General features: G+C 52.8%; 7 protein-coding genes across 7 annotated transcripts; 5 read left to right on the forward strand and 2 right to left on the reverse strand.

Moving 5' to 3' along the window:
- Positions 1-636: 636 nt before the first annotated feature.
- HMPREF1541_08768 (uncharacterized protein) lies at positions 637-2,517 on the forward strand (the record flags this gene model as incomplete). Its single annotated transcript, XM_008723086.1, has 1 exon — positions 637-2,517. One exon carries the CDS (start codon positions 637-639, stop codon positions 2,515-2,517), a length of 1,881 nt encoding a protein of 626 aa, XP_008721308.1.
- A 2,843-nt stretch (positions 2,518-5,360) lies between these two features.
- Positions 5,361-6,832, forward strand: HMPREF1541_08769 (uncharacterized protein; the record flags this gene model as incomplete). Its single annotated transcript, XM_008723087.1, has 3 exons — positions 5,361-5,684; positions 5,738-6,205; positions 6,263-6,832. 3 exons carry the CDS (start codon positions 5,361-5,363, stop codon positions 6,830-6,832), a joined length of 1,362 nt encoding a protein of 453 aa, XP_008721309.1.
- A 2,267-nt stretch (positions 6,833-9,099) lies between these two features.
- HMPREF1541_08770 (uncharacterized protein) lies at positions 9,100-11,235 on the forward strand (the record flags this gene model as incomplete). Its single annotated transcript, XM_008723088.1, has 2 exons — positions 9,100-9,410; positions 9,462-11,235. 2 exons carry the CDS (start codon positions 9,100-9,102, stop codon positions 11,233-11,235), a joined length of 2,085 nt encoding a protein of 694 aa, XP_008721310.1.
- A 2,946-nt stretch (positions 11,236-14,181) lies between these two features.
- Positions 14,182-16,462, forward strand: HMPREF1541_08771 (uncharacterized protein; the record flags this gene model as incomplete). The annotated part of the gene is made up of 2 exons (XM_008723089.1): positions 14,182-15,462; positions 15,512-16,462. The coding sequence occupies 2 exons, from the start codon at positions 14,182-14,184 to the stop codon at positions 16,460-16,462; spliced, it is 2,232 nt and encodes a 743-aa protein (XP_008721311.1).
- A 401-nt stretch (positions 16,463-16,863) lies between these two features.
- On the reverse strand, positions 16,864-17,833 carry HMPREF1541_08772 (uncharacterized protein; the record flags this gene model as incomplete). Its single annotated transcript, XM_008723090.1, has 3 exons — positions 16,864-17,566; positions 17,618-17,730; positions 17,783-17,833. 3 exons carry the CDS (start codon positions 17,831-17,833, stop codon positions 16,864-16,866), a joined length of 867 nt encoding a protein of 288 aa, XP_008721312.1.
- A 1,924-nt stretch (positions 17,834-19,757) lies between these two features.
- On the reverse strand, positions 19,758-20,378 carry HMPREF1541_08773 (uncharacterized protein; the record flags this gene model as incomplete). The annotated part of the gene is made up of 2 exons (XM_008723091.1): positions 19,758-20,269; positions 20,321-20,378. 2 exons carry the CDS (start codon positions 20,376-20,378, stop codon positions 19,758-19,760), a joined length of 570 nt encoding a protein of 189 aa, XP_008721313.1.
- Positions 20,379-22,302: 1,924 nt separating this feature from the next.
- Positions 22,303-23,460, forward strand: HMPREF1541_08774 (uncharacterized protein; the record flags this gene model as incomplete). Its single annotated transcript, XM_008723092.1, has 2 exons — positions 22,303-22,521; positions 22,729-23,460. 2 exons carry the CDS (start codon positions 22,303-22,305, stop codon positions 23,458-23,460), a joined length of 951 nt encoding a protein of 316 aa, XP_008721314.1.
- Positions 23,461-23,772: the final 312 nt, after the last annotated feature.

The raw sequence follows: 23,772 nt of genomic DNA on the forward strand, positions 1-23,772 counted from the left end.
TATGGGGCTTGAAGCTTGCACCTGTGTCTTGCACTTGAATAGAACCGAAGCCTGTATTGTTCAAGCCAACTCAAGTCGCCAGTCTGACTCTAACATTTAGCAATCGTCTTCTGGAGGCAACCAGGAAATTTCGAGGTCTGTCATCGCCTGGTCTTGCCCACCCTGGCTCACGTCGCAAAGAAATGACCTGTTCTGGTAGGACGCGACCTTGATTATCAAAAGTCAAGTCAGATCAGAGCTCATCTGCAAGTAGTGCTGACAGTGGCATGAGGCAACCAACGCGCCAAGACCTCGGACAACCTTCCAGCTACCATTGCTGTTCTGTGTGCTATCCTCGTCCTCAACTCTGCCGATCGCGACGAGCTCCCTCCCCCTGTGTCGAGCCTGTACGGACTCTCCTCCCCGTCCTGGTGTTGATGTAGTCTTGGCTCGCACCGCAGATCCACCACGTATACTCCACTTCGTGCCAGTGTCACTAGGCCATTTAGACTTTTGGTGTGCTTACGGTGCCCCGGGGCTTTCAGTGTAAGTCCGAGGGGGCATGAGTGAACTGCATTACAGGCGAAATCGACAATTCATAAACATGGTTGGGGTTGATACGAGCCAGAACCGGGGATTCTCTGATCGCTTGCGATAATGCGACCTACCAGCGTCTGGCGAAGGGCGGTGGTGGGCAACGGAGCACGACCTCAAGCCGGCACGAAGCTTCCTCTAGCGACGTACATTCTTCATCGTTTGCGACAACATGGCTGTGAAGCCATCCATGGCGTACCCGGCGACTTCACTCTCCCCTTCCTATCATATGTGGAGCGGGCAAATATGAAGTGGATTGGCAGCTGCAATGAGCTGAACGCTGCCTATGCCGCCGACGGATACGCTCGTGTTACAGGCCTGGGCGCTGTTTGCACCACTTTCGGAGTGGGAGAGTTAAGCGCCATCAACGGGATTGCTGGCAGCTACGCCGAACGTGTCCCGGTGGTTCATATTGTCGGCTCTCCTAGTACCAATACACGCAAACTCTATCCCAGAGGTGGGAAGGGAACGTTTCAAGGCCTTGTTCACCACGCTTTGGGTAGAGGTCAGGATTTGGATTTGTACAGCAACCTGTACAAATCTGTCACTGCTGACGTACTGCGTCTGTCTGAGCCGGGCTGTCATACCCGACGCATTGACGACACCCTACGTACGTGCTTGACTACTAAGACGCCCGTCTATATGGAATTGCCGAGCGACATGGCCTCAATGGACGTGGATGCCAGTGACCTTTCGGAGCCATATGAGCTCAATCGAGACAGTACGACTTCAGATCGCGACTCGTCAATTAAAGACTCAATCCTCAGAGACCTGAAGGGGGCGAAACGCCCGTTGATTATGATTGACGGACTAGCTGCTAGGTTTGGCACGACTCAGTCTCTGAATGAGTTGGTTGAGCGGACCGACATACCGACCGTCGTAACGACCCACGGGCTTGGGATTGTAGACAGTCACCACCCCAGCTACTACGGTATTTACACTGGCAAGCTCGGGAATCAACAGATCCACGACTATGTTCAGCAGAGCGATTGTGTCCTCCTTTTCGGTGAGCTCTTCAGTGACACGGCAACCGTGGGCTGGACTGCAGTGCCTCCAGAAGCTAGTACAGCGAGTTTCTCAGGGAGTGTGGCAACCTACAAAGGCCGCACTGAACATTGTGACATCAACAAGATGCTGGAAATCCTCCTTGAGCAATACAGCCCGCAGCGTGCTCCTCTAGACGCAACGGGCCTGTCATACGCCGAGCTTCTCCCGCGGAAGGAGGCTCTCGTCATCCGCCCTCCAGATACGAAGCCCGATGATCCAGTTACTCAAGATTACCTGTGGCCGCGCCTTTCTTCATTCTTCCGCTCCAAAGACAACATTCTGCTTGCGAACGGAACTCCACTCATTGGGGGCGCCATGTTTTCCCTTCCTCGTCAAGTTCGTGTCATTGCCTCCGGCCTCTGGTTCTCCATCGGGCAGATGCTGCCCGCCGCGCAGGGTGTGGCGCTGGCCCAACGGTCGCTGCCTGAGGATCAGCGCGGAAGGACTATTCTGCTGGAAGGGGACGGCAGCTTTCAGACAACGGCGCAGGAGCTTAGTACCATCATTAAGCTGAAGCTTGATATGACGATTCTGATGGCTAATAACAGGGGCTATGCATACGAGAGACTGATCCAGGGCCCTGATGCGGACTACAATGGCGTAGCGGACTGGGATTATACGCTAGCTCCGGCGATGCTGGGTGGCAATGCCCCTGGAGCACAGGAGGGGTATCCTATCGTTAGCGAAAGGGTGGAGACCGTTGGGCAGCTGGAGGAGTTGCTGGGCAGTGAGAGAATACAAGAAACAAGAGGACTGAAGTTTGTGGAAGTGATGATGGGCGAGAAAGACGTGCCGAAGTACTTTTTGCCAGCGTTGGAGGGTGCAGGCAAGAAGCTGGGAGGGTGTGCGATGGATCGAGGGGCGGAGACGATGACTGAGCTTGGGAGTGGTCAGTGAGACATCTGCACGGAGGTCTGAGACGGGCAAACAATACAGATAGCCTCTAGAGGCTGTAGAAGGGTTGTTTGGATAGCAATCAAATGACCGGTCATTTGAATTGGTCTCTCTTCCTCCTTCATCTCTTCGATCCTTCATTTTTCCTTTATAATGGCGTGCATCGAGTTCTGTCGAGGTCAGCAGAAGTTTGTCACGTTGCATCAGCGTGGTGCTCTCTGCTGAACATCTTGCGATGACTCCCATCGATGAGGCTGTATGCAGGTCGATTTGTTGACATTGCCGATCCAGTGCTCTCGGGGCTGATGATTCCCGAAGTTGAAGTCCGCAGCGATGCTGGCAAACTTTGTCCCAAAACGGGGTTCGAGCTCGTATTCTCGAGCCGATGCGATCTCTTTCGAAGCTTCAACAAGCCAATGGAGCTAAGAAGAGAAGTCCAGCCTTTGTGAGAGCAACTACAGTGCGCCACGGCCCGAAGTTTGGGCTGTTCATGCATGCGGGGTGGAGGCGATGCAAGCCACATTGACTGTGATGAACCCCCCTTTCGTGTTGCAATCCTCAGCCTGGCGCTCGCCCACGAAATGATTTATCTCGACGACCTCGCCGAAATGGTGAAGGCCAGTGCATTTGGCTTACTACTTATGCTGCGCGGATTTGATTGTATCGTGGATTCCGTAGCTCACCATCATCCCTACGATGAGTTCACCTCCACGGCCGCCTTCAAGGTCGCCTTCACGATCGACGAGGTCGGGGCTGGATCTCCTGCCACTTACTCAGGCTCCTTCATTTCCTCCGATTCTGCACGGCGGCTACATCTACCAGGATCCGGGTTCTGCGCCAGATGATCGCGCAACAGGGCAACCTATTCGGCGCGCCGGAACTACCCTTTCACAGGAGCGTGAAATCTATACTCGGCAATCTCCCTCGCAACGTCTTCAGGATCTGTCGCTCCGCATCCACAAGCGCGACATCGATGGGGGCTGGCGGGCGCAAATATTCGAGGCTCAACCTCAACCTCCACCCGGCCAACACCAGGAGACTTCGTTTACTGAGACCGAGATATTACGCAACTGGAGTCGCCAAGACGTTGCCGAGGTTGAGAAGGGTCCTTTCCCGACACTGAACGTTCTTGATCGAGGTCCTCCTGCACAGACGACCCACGCGCATGAGAGCTTGGGGCACATCCGGTGGCTGTGCGTACGCAAAGCCAAGGGAATGACTCATACTGACGCCAATAGTCATGACCACAAACATGTCATGAAAAGACTCGATTTTGAGGTGAGAGTACCCTGCCGAAGGAGGTCGTGTCTGCTAAACCATCACGGTAGCGATTAGTGCTGGACCGTGGATGTCGTTCCTCGGGTTTTGGGATGCACGGCCTTACGAAGCGCCTGCTCAACCGGGTCTTCAGCAGTGACGAGCGGCAATACGTTCTCGGCAAGTTTCTGCTCCCTACCGCCATCAGATATGATGGACAGTCTAAAAGTCCCAGCGAACTGGACAAGCCGTCTCTGTTTTTTAACTTTCCTTATCTGAGCTTGGAACATCATCACTGCTGGAATTGCGATCGCTGCAAGGCGGGCGCACCCGACGACCATCCCATGCGCTCACTGTTTCAATTCCGCTACCGACTCCAAAGAACGAGGATGAAAGATAAAGCCCAAGTTGCGAGTGTGGACCCGACCATTATCTCTGGATGTTTACCGCCAAGCGTGCGGGTTCCTTTCGCCAGACAATGCGAAAGAGAGGCACCTCTTATTCATGTTCCACAACTTTGGATTGCAATGATCAGTGAAGGTAAGTAACAGCAAAATTTATCGGCAAGGCGCTAACACCTTGCCGATCTTCTGTGCACCAGTGGAACAATTAGCGAGAGATCCTTGCGAGGGCAAGAGGTGCAAATCAAGAGGACAAAGGAGCAACACAGAACAGAACACACGACAATACCTCCTCTTGTCCGAATCATTTTCGACCATTCTCTTACAACCGAGTATTTCACCTATCCAAGCGAGCAATGTAGTTGGTGGTTTGTAAGTCTATCATTCCCTGCACCACGAGTCAATCAAATGGATGGGCAGGGGTCCACAGACTCTCAGCAGACACCTTGGTCGGTGATCTGCTCTAATTTTGGGCAGTCTGCCCGTCATCTATATCGACTCTCATTGCTGGTAAGATGGCCTCTGTGCTGATGTGACCTGCAGGCTTTGTTAAACAAACAACGTATCATCCTTAACAGTTGCAATAAAGTGGACGCAGACGAACGCAAAGACCAAAGTCAGGGTGGAACGAATACTGAAAAGCGAGCAAGCAAAGTAAACTTCAAGCCTCTTACTGCTCAAGAGTATATCTTCTGTCGGCACGAAACTCCCCAAACCGACAACCATATCGACATCCACAATTGGCGCGATATTCTGACTGAAGCTGGGAAGCAAGGCATTGAGCGACTTGATATCTGGTTGAGAAAGGGAGCTCCAGGTCTCAGTATCACTCCAGCGGATGCAGCTACCACAAGTACCGCGGCTCCGATCGCGACGCCAGCGGTAGCAGCAACAAACAACCCTCAAGCTCAAAATCTTAGTACTCCCGCCCAGAGTAATGCATCGGCATTCTCCACATCATCTAATGCACCAGCATCATCAATCAACTCCCAAGTGCCAGGATCTCAGACACAAACATCTTTGTCAGCATCTGGAACGTCTGCTCCGGGCAATTCAACGCCACCAAAGGAAAGAAACCCTAGGGGCCACTCGTTTGATAGAGTGCCTTTCTTCTATTGGCCAATCATCGATGACTTCCGCAAACCAAGCGAGATATCAGATGTCAAAAGAGCAATTGCGCTTCTCAACATGACTTATGAAGATTTCTGCAAGAGGCACGAAAAGCTCTTATCACCCCAGACACATGGCAAACTGGCTGTGTCGAGCAGCAATGCAGACATTACTCACTACAGCTACGCCGCCATCTTTGAATTCCTGGAGACGAGAAAACATTCTCAGAGTCCAGATAATCTTAAAACACTCTTCGAGTTTCGAGAGCGATGTCAGAGCCTCATCCACTTTTACATTCCCGTTGAGGCTGATGATGCTTCGGCACCTCTGTCACATTCTGCAACGAAGATCGACCCTGATGCTGTAGTCCTCTACTGGAGCCTGGTGCGAGCTATTGTGCAGGTAAGTGATGACTCGTGTGTTTTCTGCAATGGTCATAACCTCATACTGCGCAGGTTGCGGTGAATGATGCAACGAAGATTCCCAGTCTCAGTGCGACCATCTTACACATCAAGGAAATACAGCGATTAGCACAAGAGCTCCATTTAGGCACAGAGTTAGCTTTCTCGGCTGACGCTAGACCATCGACTTACTTTCTACCAAATCGCGTTGTTCTTGAGACGATTGTACTGTCTCTGGTTCAGGTGTTCGATTTGCTGGCGACAACATTGGTGAAGCTCAGCACACCATCTGACGATGGACTGTCGGTTGCCGATGTTGCTAGTGCTGCTCAGAGATCTCTGGCAGACGCAAAGGCACAGTTGATTGTCGAAGCGGATGACATGATACCCGAAAAGGGTTTGGGGAGTGTGGTCACATCCGAGGCCATCGTAATCATGCTGCTACAGCGTTTGAGCGCGGGCGTGTACAATGAAGAGAAGATCGAGATTCTAGAACTCTACGAGCGGACGGTCGAGGATATTGTAAGTTGGAGATACATGAAACCGTCTGGGCCGGCTGCAACCATTGACCATCCTTAGGCACTGAAACTTGACTCTGAGCAAGGGGCGAGCCGAAGGTTATTGCTGAAGATCAACAGCCTTGTCGAAGAACTCGATATCGTCCATGAGGTCCTGCGCCAACAGAGCGCTATCCTAAAGATGTTCCGCTGGGCCCTCGATCCGGCATCATTTGACCGAAGGAGTGTAAATCGCCGAATTAGCTTCGAGGATGAAAGTAAGTGTATTGATAGAATCATCCAGGAAGTCAAGGGCAGGACACTTGAATGCGAGGAACTCAAGGAGCGAGCAGAACGGCTTGCGGAACAGAATGTGCAGTTGGTGGAGACGCAGCAAGACGACAACAGCAAAGCCATCATGGTCTTCACCATTGTGACGGTGCTTTTTTTACCTCCGTCGTTTATCAGCAGCTACTTTGGCATGAATCTGAAAGGAATTGGTAACACGGATTCAGGGCCTCGCCGCTTCTGGTGCATTGCGGCTCCCTTGACAGCAGGGGTGACATTGCTTTGTGTGCTGTTGGTCTATTTCACTCCTATCAAAAGAGAGTGGAAGAAGGGGCGAGACGTGCGAAAAGAAGGTGGCACATAGAGACGATGGACTGAATCCCGGGTCCTCGAATAAGGTACGATAGTGCACGTTGCAGTGGTTGCCTCCTGCCTTCGTGAGTATGCCTTGGCCTGGCGGGAAGCGCCATACCGGTAGCGAGAAAGAATCGCAGGTGCTGACTCAATGAAAATACCTTTGAACTTTCTATCTCCTTTGCTTCTGCCTTGTATGGTATCCACAAACTCTCGACTTGTCACTGGTTACGTATATCCGCCCACATCATCGAAATCCATCGTTATATGATGATCGTAAAGTTCGTAAAATTGAGACAGCATGACAGCATCCACAAGGACGTGCTAAGACTGCTGGAGACACTCCTGAAGTCGTTGGAGACTATGCTAGTCAGCTAAGTCGTAACTGCAGCTAAGGGCTCAACTCACGGCAGGCAGACTTCCTGGAAGAAGGACTTCAACATATCCGCCGAGGCATCTGCGCCATCTGCAATGCAAGAAGGCCCCAGTGGTGCAGTGGCATTCAGGCAAAAGAGACATGCACTGCTATATTTGACGCCCATTCTTCTTTCCACTCGTGGCAAAACGTCTCGAGCCAACTCCATCGCCCCATCAGACGCCTTTATCGATCCACTCCCTACAGCCAGACTGAGTAACAAACGGCCAAACTCGGCAATTTGTAAGCGGAGTATGGCTTCAGCGGGCTGTCGAAGAGATGGGATATCCACCAAGTCGTTGTGCACGTGCAGCTTCCACCAGGAGATGTCAGCGGATTCCTGTCGCCGAAGATTCCATGCGTTGAAACAAGATGCCCAGGTGCTCCCCAGGAGTATCAATGCATGGTACGCTAAACTGCACGCGACCTCGATCTTTTCTGAAGTCGCCAAACGTATGGTCTCCTCAACGAGTGGAATTTGCGCACGGCTGACCCGATCATGCCTGTGTTTGTGTTCCTGGTGCATGGCTGCCACTGTGTGTTGGCACTCTTTTACCACGAACCCTTGTTCGTTGTGCTGTACTTGGATCTGAGCGGCACTACAAGAATGAGTTAGTCTCTGCGGGTTGCCCTGCATCAACTTCACCAATCGCGCCTCGTCGCCATTGTCCACAGAGTCCTGACGATAGTGGTCAACTGCGATGTGCGGTGTTTTGGCTTGGCTGACAACGAAACAGGCAGGTCGGCGGCTTCCTGCCGATCTATTGCCTTCGAAAACGAGTAGCACGTCCTGTAGCTGCAACCAAGGACCCCAAGGAGACTTTGCTGCGAGCTCGCAGTTGGAAAGTCGGAGATTCAATGATAGCTCAGACTTGTTGCAAAAGTCGATGAAAGGGCGGACTTCGCGACGCTTGCTGCTAACACGTTGGTAGCAGTCTCTAAGATCATCTGAAGCATGGTCAACGCTTGCGACCGGCCCAGACGGGGAGCGAAATGCAAACTGAGCGAGGGTTTCGAGAGTCTGAATCCTGTCGCAAAGTCCAGAGATTCGTTCCTGCACTTCGGCGGCTCTTTGATAAGACCTTGTCTGTTGATCGGCTTTGCGCGGTACTTTCTTGCCGCTTAGGGGTATGATACCTTTGCGTGAATGCTGCTGCTGGATATCCTTCACAACAAGGGCCTCAACAATCAGGACATCATCTTTAATCATGGTCAAAAGCCGTTTGACTTCGCCGAGTGCTCCTGAACCCCAAAGCAGAGACAGTAGCTCTTCAGAGCGATGCCCATCGCCGTCCTGTTCATTCTCGCACGGCCACCAAAGATCTCTCCACGCCGTCAACCTTATCAGTGCGACATTCAGCAATGCCTCTCTACCTCCTCCAACACACTCGGTAGCGGTATAGCGCACTGCTGGCTCATCGTCGCTCAAAGAGTCCTTTAACGTGTCCAACACGTGCTTTAAAGTCTTGATCACACCTAACGTGAGCAGCACGACAGTCGGTCCATCATACATGCTGTCATCATACGGTCTGCGGTTCCTCGGCAGGATGGAAAAGAGAGAAGAATGCAAACCGGGAAGTCGGCACAGCCGACCTTTTCGAGAGCGCCGCAAGTCGGCAGTGCATCCTGCAAGCCACATGGCCTCGAACACAAGGTCGATGCATCAATACGAGGCGGCCACGCTAATGCACCGCCCGGAGCCAGACCCAATAGGCAACTGACCCCTCTTCGCTCATTGAAACCGGGCAACCCCCAGCCGTTCTGGAGGAGTGGTTCGCAATTGCCGTAGGTCTTCCTGCGCACCTGTGGCCAGAATTCTCTGCATCACTTGACGCGCATCAGGTACACAAGATGTCACAGCCATGACCCATGTATTGCGACACGCCGTCCCGCAATGTCTTCAAAAGGTGCGACAAATCAAGAACCTACTCCATCAGCCCGAGGGTCGACAGATTCTATCAAATGGCGATAAGCGGCGGGCCGAAGTCGATCTGGCCGAGTGCGAGACCACCTTACAAATATTGGACGGCGAAATCAGCAACGATAACGAAGACCAAGAATCATCCCAAGGAAGTCTTGCGAACCACCTCAACATCATTCTGAACGACCTGAAATCCGTAGACAACATCATTCGGGTGTGTGTCGACAGCAGCCTACCCTTGCCACATAATGTGTAAGACGTCTAATCTTGCTGCCTGTTCGAGTCCCCAACTGACATGCGAAGCCCTGGTGTCCGAGATAGTTTAGAGGAAGAGTTGCGCAACCTCATCGAAGACATCGGAACGGTACAGCGTCTCCGCCCATCCCGAATCCCGAACGGCCCGAGCCCCAATCTTCGAGGTCTACTAAGCCGACACGGGAAACTCGAAGAGCACTTCACCGAGTCGCTCAAAGCGCTCATACTTCCCCTGATAGGCGGGCAGCCGCTGCTTCATAAGAATATTGGAGCCATAAAGCCGCTATGGTCAGAACTTCCGCCTATACACAACCCTGTGGGGGAAGAGATCGGAAGTTCAAAGTGGATCAACGACAATCCGCAGAACGATGGCTATGTCATCAAAGCAGACACGATCCAGATGGCAAGAACTGTGCTTAGAATACTTTGCAACGCATGGCTCTCTATACCCGACCAGAGCAGTAACCCACAAGTTCGTGCGACGTTGATGCGGTTGCGACGCATGCCGAAAATTGTCCTGACTCTAAAGAGTATGCGAGGCTCTCGGTGGATTGATTATTTCCTTCATTCGGAAATTGACGACGACTCATTCCCTTTGAGCGAGGCCATGCTCAAATCGACTGTCTTTCCCGAGACTTGCGCTGCAGATGCAGAGCGCTTCTACGCCGAGCAACGCAGAATTCAACCACGTACATGGGGGGATCAGCGCTTTTTCCAGCTCTCACCAAAGGAACCGCTTCCATATCACAGAGACCATCACCGGGGCAAAGGCGGGTTTTCCGACGTATACATAGTTCGCAATGCTTTCGACGACAAGCAATATGTCCTCAAGGTTACCAAAGATTCTGGTGGTCCGCGTGCCCACGACCACCTCCGCAATGACGCAGAACATCTTCAGGAGATATGCAATGATTGTCGGCAGGAACATATTCCTCACATTGTTCGGTTGGTCAATACCTTCTCCCGTGGTCATCAATTCGGTCTGGTGATCACACCTGCCGCGGATTGCAACCTGGAGCAGCTCCTGTTCAACTCTGCTCAGGATCCGGAGGCTTTACGTTTCCTCAAGCCCTCCTTGCTCAAAGCCATTGGATGCCTGTGTCGCACACTCGTATACATCCACGAAGTCAAGAGCAAAAGACATCGAGACATCAAACCACAGAATATCCTATTCCAACGGATCAGCTCGGACGGCAACTCGAATTTCCTCTGGTCCGACTTCGGTCTAGCTAAGCAGCTGGCCACAGATGCGAATGCGCACAGTGCCACGTACTCAGACTTTCAAGGAACCATCCAGTACGCGGCGCCGGAACAACTTGACAACGATGTTGCCCATGGAAGGAGTGCGGATGTGTTTTCATTCGGTTGCATCATGTTCGAGATTGTTGGTTCAATGCTCTATCAGGAGTACTCCAGGGACGCCAATGGATTCCCACGTCGACTTCAAAACTACAAAGACAAAATCAACATGCTGCACCAAGGAATTGATGCTCTTATCACAGAAGAAAGGCGGAAGAGCCACCCGCATCTCGCGGCGATCCACGACATATTTCAAGGAGCCGGCAATCAACATCGACGGCACCATAGCAGTTCAGACGCAGAGCCGCCGAGCGGCCCGAGTCTTACGCCTCTCTTGAAGCTCATCAAGAAGATGACATGTGCTGAGCCCACTAAACGACCGAAGGCCATGGACGTGGTAAGGACATTGTTCGATATGCGAACAGAGGGTCTTGAGTTGTTCTGTCCTGAGTGCTTTGATGCGGTCCAGTGTAACAAGGCAGGCCCTTTCAGCGGTAGGCGAAAAAGATGGTATGAACTATGAACGTTACAGAAGACAGCAAGTCATGCTGCATGAAACGTGGGCTAGCCGTGACTTCCACGTGGTTGAGCACCTTTTCGCTCGAGCTCTTCGAAAAGAGGTGTTCGGGATGAGAATCATCCCAACGTGACTCATGTTTCTAAGGAGCGATCCACTGAGGGCTCACCAAGGCCACTGCTTCTCGGTCTCCTCCGGATCCTGCCTGGATCTGATGCGCTAGCAGCCGGCAGCCCCACTTATGGTCATTCTCAACAACTACGACCAGGCTTCTCGCGCTTGTCCCGGGTGCATTAAGATGGCAGCGCTCGAAAGAAACAGAGGAACGCCTGGTATCCTTCATTTGTGACTGCGGATGTGGATGCTCGAATGAACGCGCATATAAAAGGCTTCTGTGGAAAAAGTTAAAGGCACCACCAGTGTGCCAGTCTGGTTGGGAAAAGCGTCTGTATCCAGAGACACGAAATCATGTTAGTCCATTTTAGCGAAGGAGTTGGTGGCCATCACTATAATAACAAAGCAATCTGCCGGACGCAGAGCTCGCTATCGAAGCCGGAAGCTTGGGCGATGAGCAAGGAAATTGCATGTCCTCGCTGACTTATGGATACGGTCTGATGGTTCAAAGGCGCAGGATATATACCACTCCGAGACCCGGTTATGGATGAAGCCTTCGTGATTCAACAAGTCGCAGCTCATCTTAGCCTAGAGAACAGTAAAATGCTATGAGCTCTCCACTTTACAGAACTGCGGTGGTCATGTTCACGCTTGCGGCAGACACGGCGAGAGTGGGTCGTGGAAGTTGACGTGGCGACTCGCCCAGCATCCATCGAGGCAAAGGCGGTACAGCTTGTTTTGGGCATCGGTCAGGACCAAACACATGCACTGCATATGCACCCACGGCTTCAGCCTGCCGTACTGGGATTTAGACATGCACAGTAGATCAAGTCGTCACCAGTGCCCGACTCCAGGCAGTCACCACTTGATCGAGAGCGGATCGGGGCGTCGGCATAGCCTCCACATGAGACAGTGTCATAGTGGGCGCGTAGGAAGCCTTGCATTACCTTTCCACAGCCCAGATAACGAGAAGCGACAACAAAGCCCGAGGAGGCTTAGACACAAAGCGAGACCTGCGTCCCGAGTTCGAAGAGGGTGACTGCAGAACCATCTCCCGAGCTTCTGGCCCGAGACGTAGGCAGCTGCCGTCCAGTCTTGCCGGCTTGTGCCACACAGAGCGCCGAATCCAGCATAATCTGTCCTCTCATGCTGAAGGTGGCAATGAAGCGTGTGCTCACATCATCGCTGTCAACAAGCACTCACGGTGTCCGCCGGCCTGTCGACCGACAAGTCGAAAACGACTAATGTCCCGGAGTGGCATTAGGCAGTGGATGTCTTGGCGGAGTTGCCAAGCCTTTCACTGCCTGACGAGAAACTCTACTCACACCCGGTCCTCCACGCTTACCTTGTAGTTGTACAGATGATATCATTGAGGAAAGGGATCTGGACGGTCTGTGTCGTTGCCACAGCCTCCGGTATGTTTCAAAGCTTAACTAGACACCATTAGTCTTTGCGGTGCCCGCTCAGTCGCATTGTAGGCGACACTGGGATCAACCCACAGCGTAAGGTCTGGGCTCGCTGTGCGCGCGCTCTATCAGCTCTCGATATTGCGTGTCATTGGGCAGGGGGGTGAGTCATCTTCGGCACGTCGATAGATGGGCACGCCTTTCCTGATGAGCAGGTCAAGTACTGGTATGCTATCCAGGAGATTATTCCAAGATAACTGATCCCACTCATGCCAACCTCCCCGGTATCCCATGGCTGAGTGCCGATCTATTCGATGGCACCATACGAGTCCGTCTTGGTCAGTAACCAGGCAGAACAAATTGCCTAGCATGCTTATCATTGCCCTCCGCGTCCTCGCTCGCTGAGGTGGACTTTTTGTAGACCAAAAGGATCCGAGATGCCTACCTGGTGCGCCACCAATACCACGGCGTTCGATCTTCACATCAGCGTACCTGAGTTCCTTGCTCTACGGGTCGTCGAATAAACGCCATAATTGTATTCTCTGGGCCTGTCAATACACTGAATACTTGGCGCTGCTTCGTGTATGGTTCTGCGCAATGAAACTTGACCGAGCTGTTGGACTGAGTTCGATTCATCCCCTGCGAGCGTACCCAACCCTTTGGCGATCTCTCATTGCCAGCGAGCTGTACAAATGTTGTACAGCTTTGCCCAAGATGTTGCCGTCACGCGCTGCGATCCCTGCCTATTCTGTTGCAATACCGTAAAACCATGGAAGTCTATGGTGCACTCACCGAGAGAGGCCCACAGTCTCGGTACGAGTACTCCCCGAATGGAGAGAATAGCTTGGTAGGAAGCACGTATGCGGGTGGTACGAGTTTAGCAGTCTTGGTTCATATCGATGCACAACTCGGATATGAAAGGAATCTGCGGACTATTGCGGTCGCCGCTGCTTTTGCGGGAGCACATCTAGGTTACCCACCCGTTCGCAAATGACCTGGGAGAGTCTCCAGATACTGCCGTCGGTCGTGTGTGCCATTTTTCGCCCGCAGTCCTGCTCAACAGTACCTTCGGCCAAAGCTTTACGATAGGTCTTGTCAAGGCATCTGTCCGACATATCCAGGCTTTGCCGACGACGTGGCTAAAGTCCTCTGCAAGTGAATTTCGGCAGGTGAGTGCTGGTACATGGATGTCCAGAATGACGAATGTGCAAAACCCTCCAGAAGCACAGTTGACATTGATGTGCATCTACCGAGCCGCGGGGCTTATCAGGCTATGACTCAGCCTTGTCCGATTCCCCACGGTTGCTGCTTTCTTCACCGGCCCCTTCACGGCTTCTCGTTCCATCTCGCTGCTCTAACGTTGCTGCGCTTTCACTGCCTGCCCCGCGATCCCGACTCCGATCCCAAGCGCCAGTCATTAGAGCATGCAGTCATGGCCGTCGACCCACGACTGCAGTTCCCCTTCGATAACGGCTTTCCCTTCCCCAGCCAATCCCCCAATTCCGCGCCGACGGGCCAATATGATCCCAATGCCATCTCCTACGGCATGCCCATTGTGCATCGAGAGCATGAGCAAGACTGGAGTAACTCAAACGGCTTATCGTCACACCTAAGTGGCGGCGCGAATGGACTACAAAATGGCCAAACTAGTCCGCGGGCGCGACTGCGCGGTACGCGAAACAACCAACAATCGCCCTTGAACGCAGCCGCCCGACCCCTTCCGCAGCACACGGCGAGTCCCAAGCAGAGACCAAATCAGAGGCCCAGCGCCCTTGTATTCAAGAACTCGACTGCAAACTATCCACAAGGTGCCGCTGTGCCTTCTAACGACCAGATTGACAGCAACACCGACATTTACATCCCCCTCACGCAAACACCTACCAACAACGTGAACTATTTCTCATCCGATGGTGCCGCTCCTTTACCTTCCGGTCCTCTGGACCCCGAGCTCGAACAAGACGCCATTGACCCTGGTAGCACGGGTCCATCTGCGAACCCTTTTTCTGACAACTTCCCTCTTGTCACTCAACCACCAAACCTTGAGCAATGGCGGACGCGCCTCTTCAACGTCCAACAACCAGTACATCTCACCGAGGCGCAGTTTTTGACATACTTTCCTCACATTGATAATGTCTACTCGCACCGTTCGACGCAAAAGTATAAACGCAAGCCCTTCATGTCGCATTACTGGGACTGCCGTCTCAAGGGCAGACCGTCGGGCACGAAGAAGAGCGAGGATCCAAACAAGAAGAAGCGCAAGCGTGAGAAACGCGAACGAGATCTTTGTGATGTCAAAATCAAGATCACCGAGTGGTTCGGCGAGGACCAATGCCGCGAGCTGGGCATTGAACCAGACTATCCAAAGATGGATGGCACGAACGAAGACGGCCTGCAGATCGTTATGGAGTCAACAAACGACGTCAACGGCGATCCCAATAGCAATGCTTTTGGGATGTTAGAACCCACCAAGCGCTATCCACGTGGACATCCGGGCGCGGATGGGAAGCGGTGGTATACTATTCAAAGAGTGAATGGCAGCGTGCATTCCAACGCGGCAACCGGTATCGTTGAGGATGATGCGGGCGGTGGCGGTGACGGTGACGACAAGGACCTTGATCACAAGCACTCACTTGAGGAGAGTGATCGCATCAAGAAAAATACCGTGCAACGCTTCTTACTCAAGGAGGAAAAAGAACGGAAAGCCGCGAAGAAGGTATAGTGATCACCCCTGGTTGTCACCTGGTAGCTAATTTGTTGTCCAGGGTAAATCCGACCCCAATACTCCCTCTGCCGCCAGCACAACAAGCACCACCTTCTACCGTGCCACAGGTCTCGCACAGCAAACAGCCTCTGCCCACCATGGCCACGTCTCCACCCACCTGACTTTCTTCGGCAACGCCTTCTGCCCTTTCGCACAACGCATATGGATTGCTCTCGAATTGAGAGGCATTCCTTATCAGTATGTGGAAGTAATACCCCCCGTCGTCACCTCAGCGCCCGCCAAACCCGAAGCTCTTCTCGAGGTTAACCCCGAAGGCCACATTCCGTGCATCCGCCATGGCAACTGGGGCATATGGGAGAGCAGCGTAATGATGGAGTATCTCGAAGAGTTGGACGGTGGCGTGCCCCTGCTGCCGCGGGGTAGAGGGAGCGCACAGATCCGCGCGCACTGCAGGTTGTGGGTGGACCACGTGGAGCGCAAAGTTCTTCCTTCATTCTATGCCGTGCTCCTTATGCCGCCGCCGCACGATGATGAAGACGCGGAGCAGACGGAGAACCGAAGTCTGCTCATGAACGCCTTGCAGGCAGCCATCACGAAACTGGTCAACGCTAGTCACGCCATCGGGCCATTCTTTCTTGGCGAGAACATCAGTTATGTAGACGTCATGTTCGCGCCGTGGATCATTAGATTGTCGAGGGTCTTGGAGCGGTATCGAGGTTGGCCGCGGCCGGAGGTAGGGACGCGCTGGCAGAGCTGGGTGAACGCCGTCGAGGGCGATGAGAGGGTTCGGCGGACTGTCTGTAAGGAAGAGAGCTATCACGGGGTGTATAGAGGTGTGGGTGAAGATGGGTGGAATAACAGCAGTTGGGCAAAGGATCGCAAGAAGAGTATGGTCGAGATGGCTTACGCCAGATCGGTCATTCGACGTGAAGGGTTCGGGCTCGGTGGTGACTTGTATGGTCGGCTGGGCGCGGATCCAGAGACATTGTAGTCTTCTTGTCGTCCTTATCGACGATGGTGAGCTGCAGCTGTGGTCTGGCACTCTTGTTTCTGAGCGTTGTGAAAAAACACTGCTAGTACTTCCCAGGCTGTGGAAAACTTCGTGGGATCACAGTATTGCTTCTTTCTTCCGCAACCAGCTCACTTCCTCGGACACTCCTGGATTTGAGTGTCGATCTGTCTCTCCAAAATGTCATTTGGGCGTGCTAGTAAGAAGATCTTTCCAAAAACAGGCCTCTCGTTGGCTTTTTGTTTGGCTTCGTTTGTCTCACTAATCATTTCCTGATATGTGAGCGCTTTCAGTGCAACGACGATCTCGCAGAAACATCGGACTCAGCGACAGCCTTTGTCTCATTGCAATGAGGTCGGGCGCTGCTGTGTCTTGGATCTGCTTCATGTTTCCGATTCCAAGAGCGGCATGATCGCATTCATTGTGGTGGGTCGTTTGCCGCCTCGAGTCGCAAATCCAAAGCCGCCGCGACCGCTGCCGTCCGGACCCTTGGGTGTTCTAACGGGCTGCTCCAGCTTTGGCAGGCTCTGTGGGCTCTCGCGTCTTGAGACATAGGCTGATTCCGGCTTTGCGGAGTAAGTGGGATCAAATAGGTCTTGCTGGCGCTGCGAGTTCCGACCATGCGACTGACTCCCCGTGGTCACGCCCCCGCCTCCGCGACCTCGGCCCCGACCTCTGCCTCTATTGGGTGTAGCTGACCTCGAGCTCGGTGGTGTATTGCTGTTCGGCGTTGATGTGCCGGAGCGACTGGTCGGTCTGCCATTGGCATTGTTCGTTGTGCTAGGTGTGCCGAAAAGCTCTTGCCGCCGCTCTTCGTACTTTCGCTGCTTCTCTTCGCGGTCTCTCGCTGCTTGAGCCTGGCGTTCGGCCAGGTTTTTCTCTCGCGCTTTGATCTCGTCTTCGTCTTCAGAAGACTCAGCATTCTTGTCGAGCCTGAGGTCGTTCAGTGCATCCGTGGGCGGTCGGCGGGACTGGACGATTGGAGGGCCCTTGCGCGACAGAAGGACGGGAGGAGGCTTGAATTCGCTGCGCAAGGGTACGGCATTGCGGGACTCGAGGAAGTAGTTTGTCTCCCGCGGTCCTTCGCTACAGTGACCTATTAGCTGGTACTTCTGCATAGGTTGATGAGTTGCTCACGCTTCAGCCCAAAGCTGACGATTGAATTCCGCTTGTTGAGCTCGCCGTTGAGCTTTGGACACTTTGGAGGAGATCTTCCGGGGCTCGCTCTGATCGAGAGGAGTCGGAGCCTTCTATTCAGCTTCAGTAAAGACATATTGAGGATTTTTAGTGTCGAATACGTACATCTGCTGCCGTAGACCACTCGTCGTCCCACGCATCAGGAACGTTGCTCATGAGGGGCAGTGCTGCAGCCAGAAGGCTGGACTGCTTGGAGACGGTATTGGAGGCTCAGATGGTCAAAGCTGCGAGGAGAAACACCATTGAGTAGAAGTCAGTGCTGGTGCTTCCACTAAAGATGGCGTGTGCAGTGAACGTGGGGAGTTGTGTCCAGGGTTTTAGCGCCTTTAATCGATATAAATTTAAGCTTCCGGGCCGGCATGAGCCTCTGACTCCCCGCACCCCCTTGGCACTGCTGCCAGTACATTTCTCCAACCGGCAGCTGCGTGTTTGTTCCCAAATTCAACCCAGCTTGACTACATTCCTGAAGGCAGCTTGGGCTTAAACGCCTCTTATGACAATCAAGGCTAGGTGCGAACCTGGTTAAGGCGAGAATTCGCCTAGACTCTGCCTGGTGATGATGACAAGGGGCTTTGTTTGTGAAAGAACAGAAGCAGTGCTGATTGCAAGGCCGGCGAGCATTCCTTTTGCGGGACGTCCATGATGTTCAATCAAGACTTCGCCGACCATTTCATCTAGGTATAATAAGCTTGGTTTCTCGAATGTCGAACGCTTCCATATGTAGAATGTTCAAGCTGGGGACTTTGGAAAGCCTCGCATTGCTCTCGAAGCCCTAGCTAGGCCGAGATGTGGCGACCCTGCAAGGTCAATAGTCCTAGACAGCAAGGAGCATCAGGAAAATCATATATTTGATCATGCTTCAACCGGAAAGTTAGAGCACTTGAGGCACTGACGTACAAGATGTAGGCACCTTGGCAGTCAATATGGGCAGCACGCCAAGACCATTTACTGCCTGTAATGCTTGGCATTATGTTGCGAAGTCGCGAGCAAGTAGGTAGAGACGAAAAGTGATATTCAGGCTGTACATGACACATGCGTCGTTAATGACAAGGATGGCTTTGAACACTAGAGAGAGACTCTTTGAACCAGACTGAAGCTCTCCCGCGTCTTATTTAAAAAGATATAGCTGTGACGCCTCCATGGCATTCATATTCCACATTGATTGGTCAGGTCAGCAGCACCAGTCTGTCGCAACGGGTCGAATCGGAAGCTGGTATAAGCAAGTAATGACTTGCTGGAGAACCGCTGGCATACTACCCACATGGGCGGGAGAAGAGCGGGAGTATACGACCACCTTGCACCTGAATATTGACATGAATCAGTCTACGAGCTTGTGGCTGGCTGTCATCCGAAGGGCAACTCGAACAAGTCACCCCTTACAGGCTTGCACTGTCTCGAGTCCCTATCAGACACTCACCATGGCTCCTTGAGATCTACGAGGTCCATCGGTCCCAAACAGATATCTGCCACTGCCACCAACTCATTGGAGATGCCCGAAATATGCTAGCTATATCATGGAGGGTCAGGTCTAACGTCGCCAGCAGAATCGTGCTCACACGCTGGTCACAGCTCGGCAGCGTTAATAGCCAACCTGCGTCGATTTCTTGGCCACATGTAGTGCTATAGAATGTGAGATGATGTAGGAAGCGAAGACTTGCCCACTGGGGCGAGAAATTAGTGCGATGGAATGCCCGTTGATTCTGAGGCTCGCTTTGAGATTGCAGGGATTCAGAGTGGTTAAACTTTGCGCACCTCCACTGTTGCAAGTTCCGCAGCGTTGACACCACGGCAACCTTGGAGGAACAAAAAGGGCTCAAAGTCGGGACCATAAAAATGCACTGTTTTCAGAAATGCTTCATTACTACTACAGTCCCGGGGGGTTGAAACTGTGCTGCTTGTGTTCCGCCACTTATGGATGAATCAAATGAATAACTTGGTCTGCTACTTCACATTGTCTCGCTTCCCTCTTTGAAACAAAGCTCCTGCGCCGTACCGTCAGGGTACTAATATGTGCACAACAAAATGTATGGATATCATTGAACTCTTTAAACCTCTTCGTAGCAATGGTCGATGTAAAAATTTAAGCCTTGGTAACACCAACGGCGGAGGTGAGGCCGGTGACGAGGTCGAGGAGCTGCTGGACGGTGCCAGTGACGGTGTCGAGGGTGGCAGGAACGTCAACGAGACCAGTCAGGGCCTCGACATCGGCCAGCAGACCCTCAACGAGGGCCACGGTGCTGGAGATCTCGCCAGAGACTGTGTCAAGACCTCCAGAGAGGTCAGCCTGAGCAAGCACGCCCTGGACGAGCTCAATGACACTCTCGAGCTCGGACTCGACAGTGGCCAGGGTACCCTCGACGTCAGTGACTGCACCGTCCAGGATGCTTTGAACGAGGGCGTCGATGTCGCCGACAGCACCAGTGACGGTGGTGAGGAGGCCGGTGACAACCGAGAGGAGGCCGCCGGTGGTGTTAAGAACAGTGCTCAGGAGACCTCCAACGTCAAGACCGAGTTGACGCTTCTCAACGAGAGCTGACTCAACACCTCGCACGGAAAGTTCAACAGCAGCAACGTCGGTGGAACGCTTCTGAACTATAGACTGTTAGTTACCAAGCCTGCGGGGGGAAGCATGTGGTCACCTACCAGCAGGGGCCGCAATGGCAGCGGTGGCCAGGGCAGCAATGATCCAGGAGGCACGCATTTTGATGGTAATTGGTGGTTTGGAGTTGGGATATTAGAGAAAGTATGTAGTTGGTGTAATGAGTGGACGTCTGTAATAGACAGGTGGAATTGTAGTGAATGTGCGTTTGGATGGAGAGAGAATTGTGTTGTTGCTTGGGAGTACCTGTGGTCTTATAGTTGCTAGTCCTTCTAGCCAAGTCACGAAGGATGATTTCAGTGAGCTGAAAAGGGTCATGCATAGTGGATCTGGAAATGAGAACCGTGCGAAACTCCAAGGCAGTATGATTGCATGTTCCAACGAAAGTAGAGTGTTGCGGACAGACTCCGTATCCATGCCAGACTATTGACAGCGTTTGATGATCACTAGGATAGAGGCGTGGTAGGACGAGAGTAGACGCCAAGCGTAACAGAGAGGTTAGATAGCATCAGGCTATCCTTAACTAAGGTCCAAGCCTGATGATCTGACGGCATGACGGCATGGAATTCATTGGTGAAGAATGCACAGACTTCCCGAAACGGCGGTGATCTTCCTGGGGATCAGCAGCTAGTTCAAAGGCGGAGCCCGCGTTGAAGTTGGGATTGACAGGGGTAGCCAAGACTGACTGGCTCTTCGCGGCATACGGAGCATTATTCATTGCCGTCTCTGTGGTCGACGACGGAAGGTCGGGCAATAGGTAGGCATACACCTCAAATCTAGCCTTCAGACGAATATCGCGTGGGTAACTGAGGACAGTTGGAAATAGGCAAAAGGCCAGTTACTCTGCTTAGCCAAATGTTAATGGCATGTTGATAGAGTTCGGAAGGGTTGAGTCGATCTTCGTTGGGAGGGAATGCGGACACACAACATCTTGCATCTGCAACGCTGTTGTTTCGCCAGCGACGGAAACATGCAGATCCAGTGGTAGATGGAATTGGAATCTGCGGTGCCGTCAAGTTGTCAAGCACCTTCACACGCCGCCACATCGATAGCGGTATAGACTGATCCGAGACTGTGTAGATAGCGTGGGGCTACCCCGTTCGTTGCGGAACCGGGCGTGCCTGATCGGCTTGTAGACAGTTGCCAGTCTTCAGCTTTGCGAAATGTCTAAAGGATCAGTGACGTTTGCCGCAATTTCGGTAGAGGAGCATGGTTGCTTGAATCGTGGGGCCGGTTCGGACTAAAGCTCATAGTGACTTCTGGGCATGGAGACGGATGCTGTCGTGCTTAGTATGGGCAATGGCAGTATCTGCGTGGCTTGCTGCTCGTGCAAACATCTCCTGTCGTTCGTGGCATGCGAAGAGTTGCCTTGACTGGGCTTTTGGATCTGCATTAGTTGTGGCAGCGCTGATTGCTTCTGCCCATTGAGCGGGCCCCGTGTGCGATAGCGCTCCAGAGATCAGGACCATCATGCCTCAGAATGGCGTGTATGGTAAAATTTCCAGAGGTGAGCCAGATGAAGGAGGCAATCCGCCATTGCTGAAGTAGTCATTGATGCATCATACCTTCGTGCTCGTAAGAAGAGCGCAAGCCGCCCTATCGTTGTTGTGCAGACGAAGGCCCTTGCCCTCCAGAATCACCCTGTTCTCGAGAGGAGGATGAGTACCTAGGCGCAAAGAGTCCAGGTATCTTTTCATCCAAGCCATGAACCTGTTTGTGCGCACAGAACGCCAGTAGGCGAGTGCAAGTGTCTGCGGGTTGGCTTTTCTGGCAGGAGCATATGCCGCTTTCATGTTGCACCTGCCTTTTGCAAATAATGCAACCGCGGTGACGGTGACGGTGACGCAGAGCGAAGAGAACATCCACCATTCTGCCGATGCGTCTTGCCACCATTTATATGTGCTCGGATATGTCATTGCATCGGCGAGCCATTCTCCAGTGTAGCGAGTAAGAACGATCGAATTACATCTCCAGACCGTTGCAAGCCATCGAGCCACCTCACAGCAGCCCAGCCGCCAACGCAACGATGCTCCGCAACACCATCTTCTTCCTCTGGCTTCTTGCCACAATAACTCTTGCCGATGAACAAGCCTGCTCACCAAGCTTCATCCGATGTGCGCCGACCGGAGCTTCGCGCAGAGGCGTGCCCATCGTTGGCCCAGACCTGGCTCGATTCTTTGATGAATTGGTGTACACGGTGCAAGACATGTCAGACGTCCCTCTTTCCTCTGCATCTGTCAGCAAGGTTGGATTGGTAGCTCCGATGCGCCGCCAGGAGATTGAAGGAGATTCACTCTGCTGTATGCTAAACTCCCAACAGCATACAGCAGCCACTCACAACCATATAGGCTCCCCAGCTTCACACTGCGACCTGATCCGGAGCTTTAGAATCGCTTTTTGCTGGGCAAGTTGTTTCCATCCACAGTCACATAGACTGCTAATGGCATCGCAGGATCGTTTCACCACCAGTTACTTCCTCCCAGATGGCTCGTACGGTACCGCCTGGGATGGCAGCTATTACACTCCCGCAGGTGATATGGCCAATCTCATCTCAGGCGAGTACCACATGCACGATGGCACAGCCGGCAACATCTATGATGAGTCTCCCGCGGACAAGCCTGATCCCTCCGACTTACCCATTCCTACACCATGGACCAGTAGCGGTATTGGCACTGCAATTCCCGCTAGTCAGCTAGGAGCAAAAGATACAAGCGTCATCACCAGCTCTTCGTCTGCTGCATTGTCATCGAGCACTACGAGGAACTTACCGTCGGCGTTATCGGCAGGCTCCGAGGGCGAATCTAAAACTGGTAGCGTTGCTCCCAGCGTGATCATCACAGCCTCACACTCCTCGTCTTCCATCACTGGTGTGACCACAACGAGCCTGTCGTCGTTGTCAGCATCCTCGACGACCTTCAGCGTTACCTCATCATCGACAAGCACAGCTTCCACTGCGCTCGACTCGATCACCATCGTGGTATCGGACTCCGAGATCCCACACAATCCGACAGGCCCAGCATCAGGTAGCTCAATGATGACTGGCACACCAGGAGCCTCGGCGACAAACTCGAGCCACAGCTCACCCATTATTCCTCCTATCACCAATTTCGCTACAGCCACTGTCGTATACTGTATGGCAGCCAAAGTGCTGGCATGGGCGATTGCAACTCTTATGTTGGCTTGAAGCAGCTTCACGACCAGACTCGTCACTCTGAGGGGTAATTTTGGAGGATCCTGATCGGAGACAAAAATAATATGTGTTCTACTAAGACCAGTCATACGAGATCGAGGAAAGATCAAGGACTTTCATGGCAGAGTATGGGACTTGATGACGACTTCTGCATGAGAGAGGTATGGCAATCTGCAGACAATTGCCACAGCACAAGCGTTCACCATCAACTCTGAACCCTGCATGAATAGCGCGAACTGTTAGGCAGTCTATTACCAAGCGTGGTCGATGTATGCATCATGCAGTAGGTGACCACCCTAAAATTAA

Source organism: Cyphellophora europaea (genome assembly GCF_000365145.1).
Source record: "Cyphellophora europaea CBS 101466 unplaced genomic scaffold supercont1.9, whole genome shotgun sequence".
In the NCBI taxonomy this organism is placed as follows: Eukaryota; Fungi; Ascomycota; class Eurotiomycetes; order Chaetothyriales; family Cyphellophoraceae; genus Cyphellophora; species Cyphellophora europaea.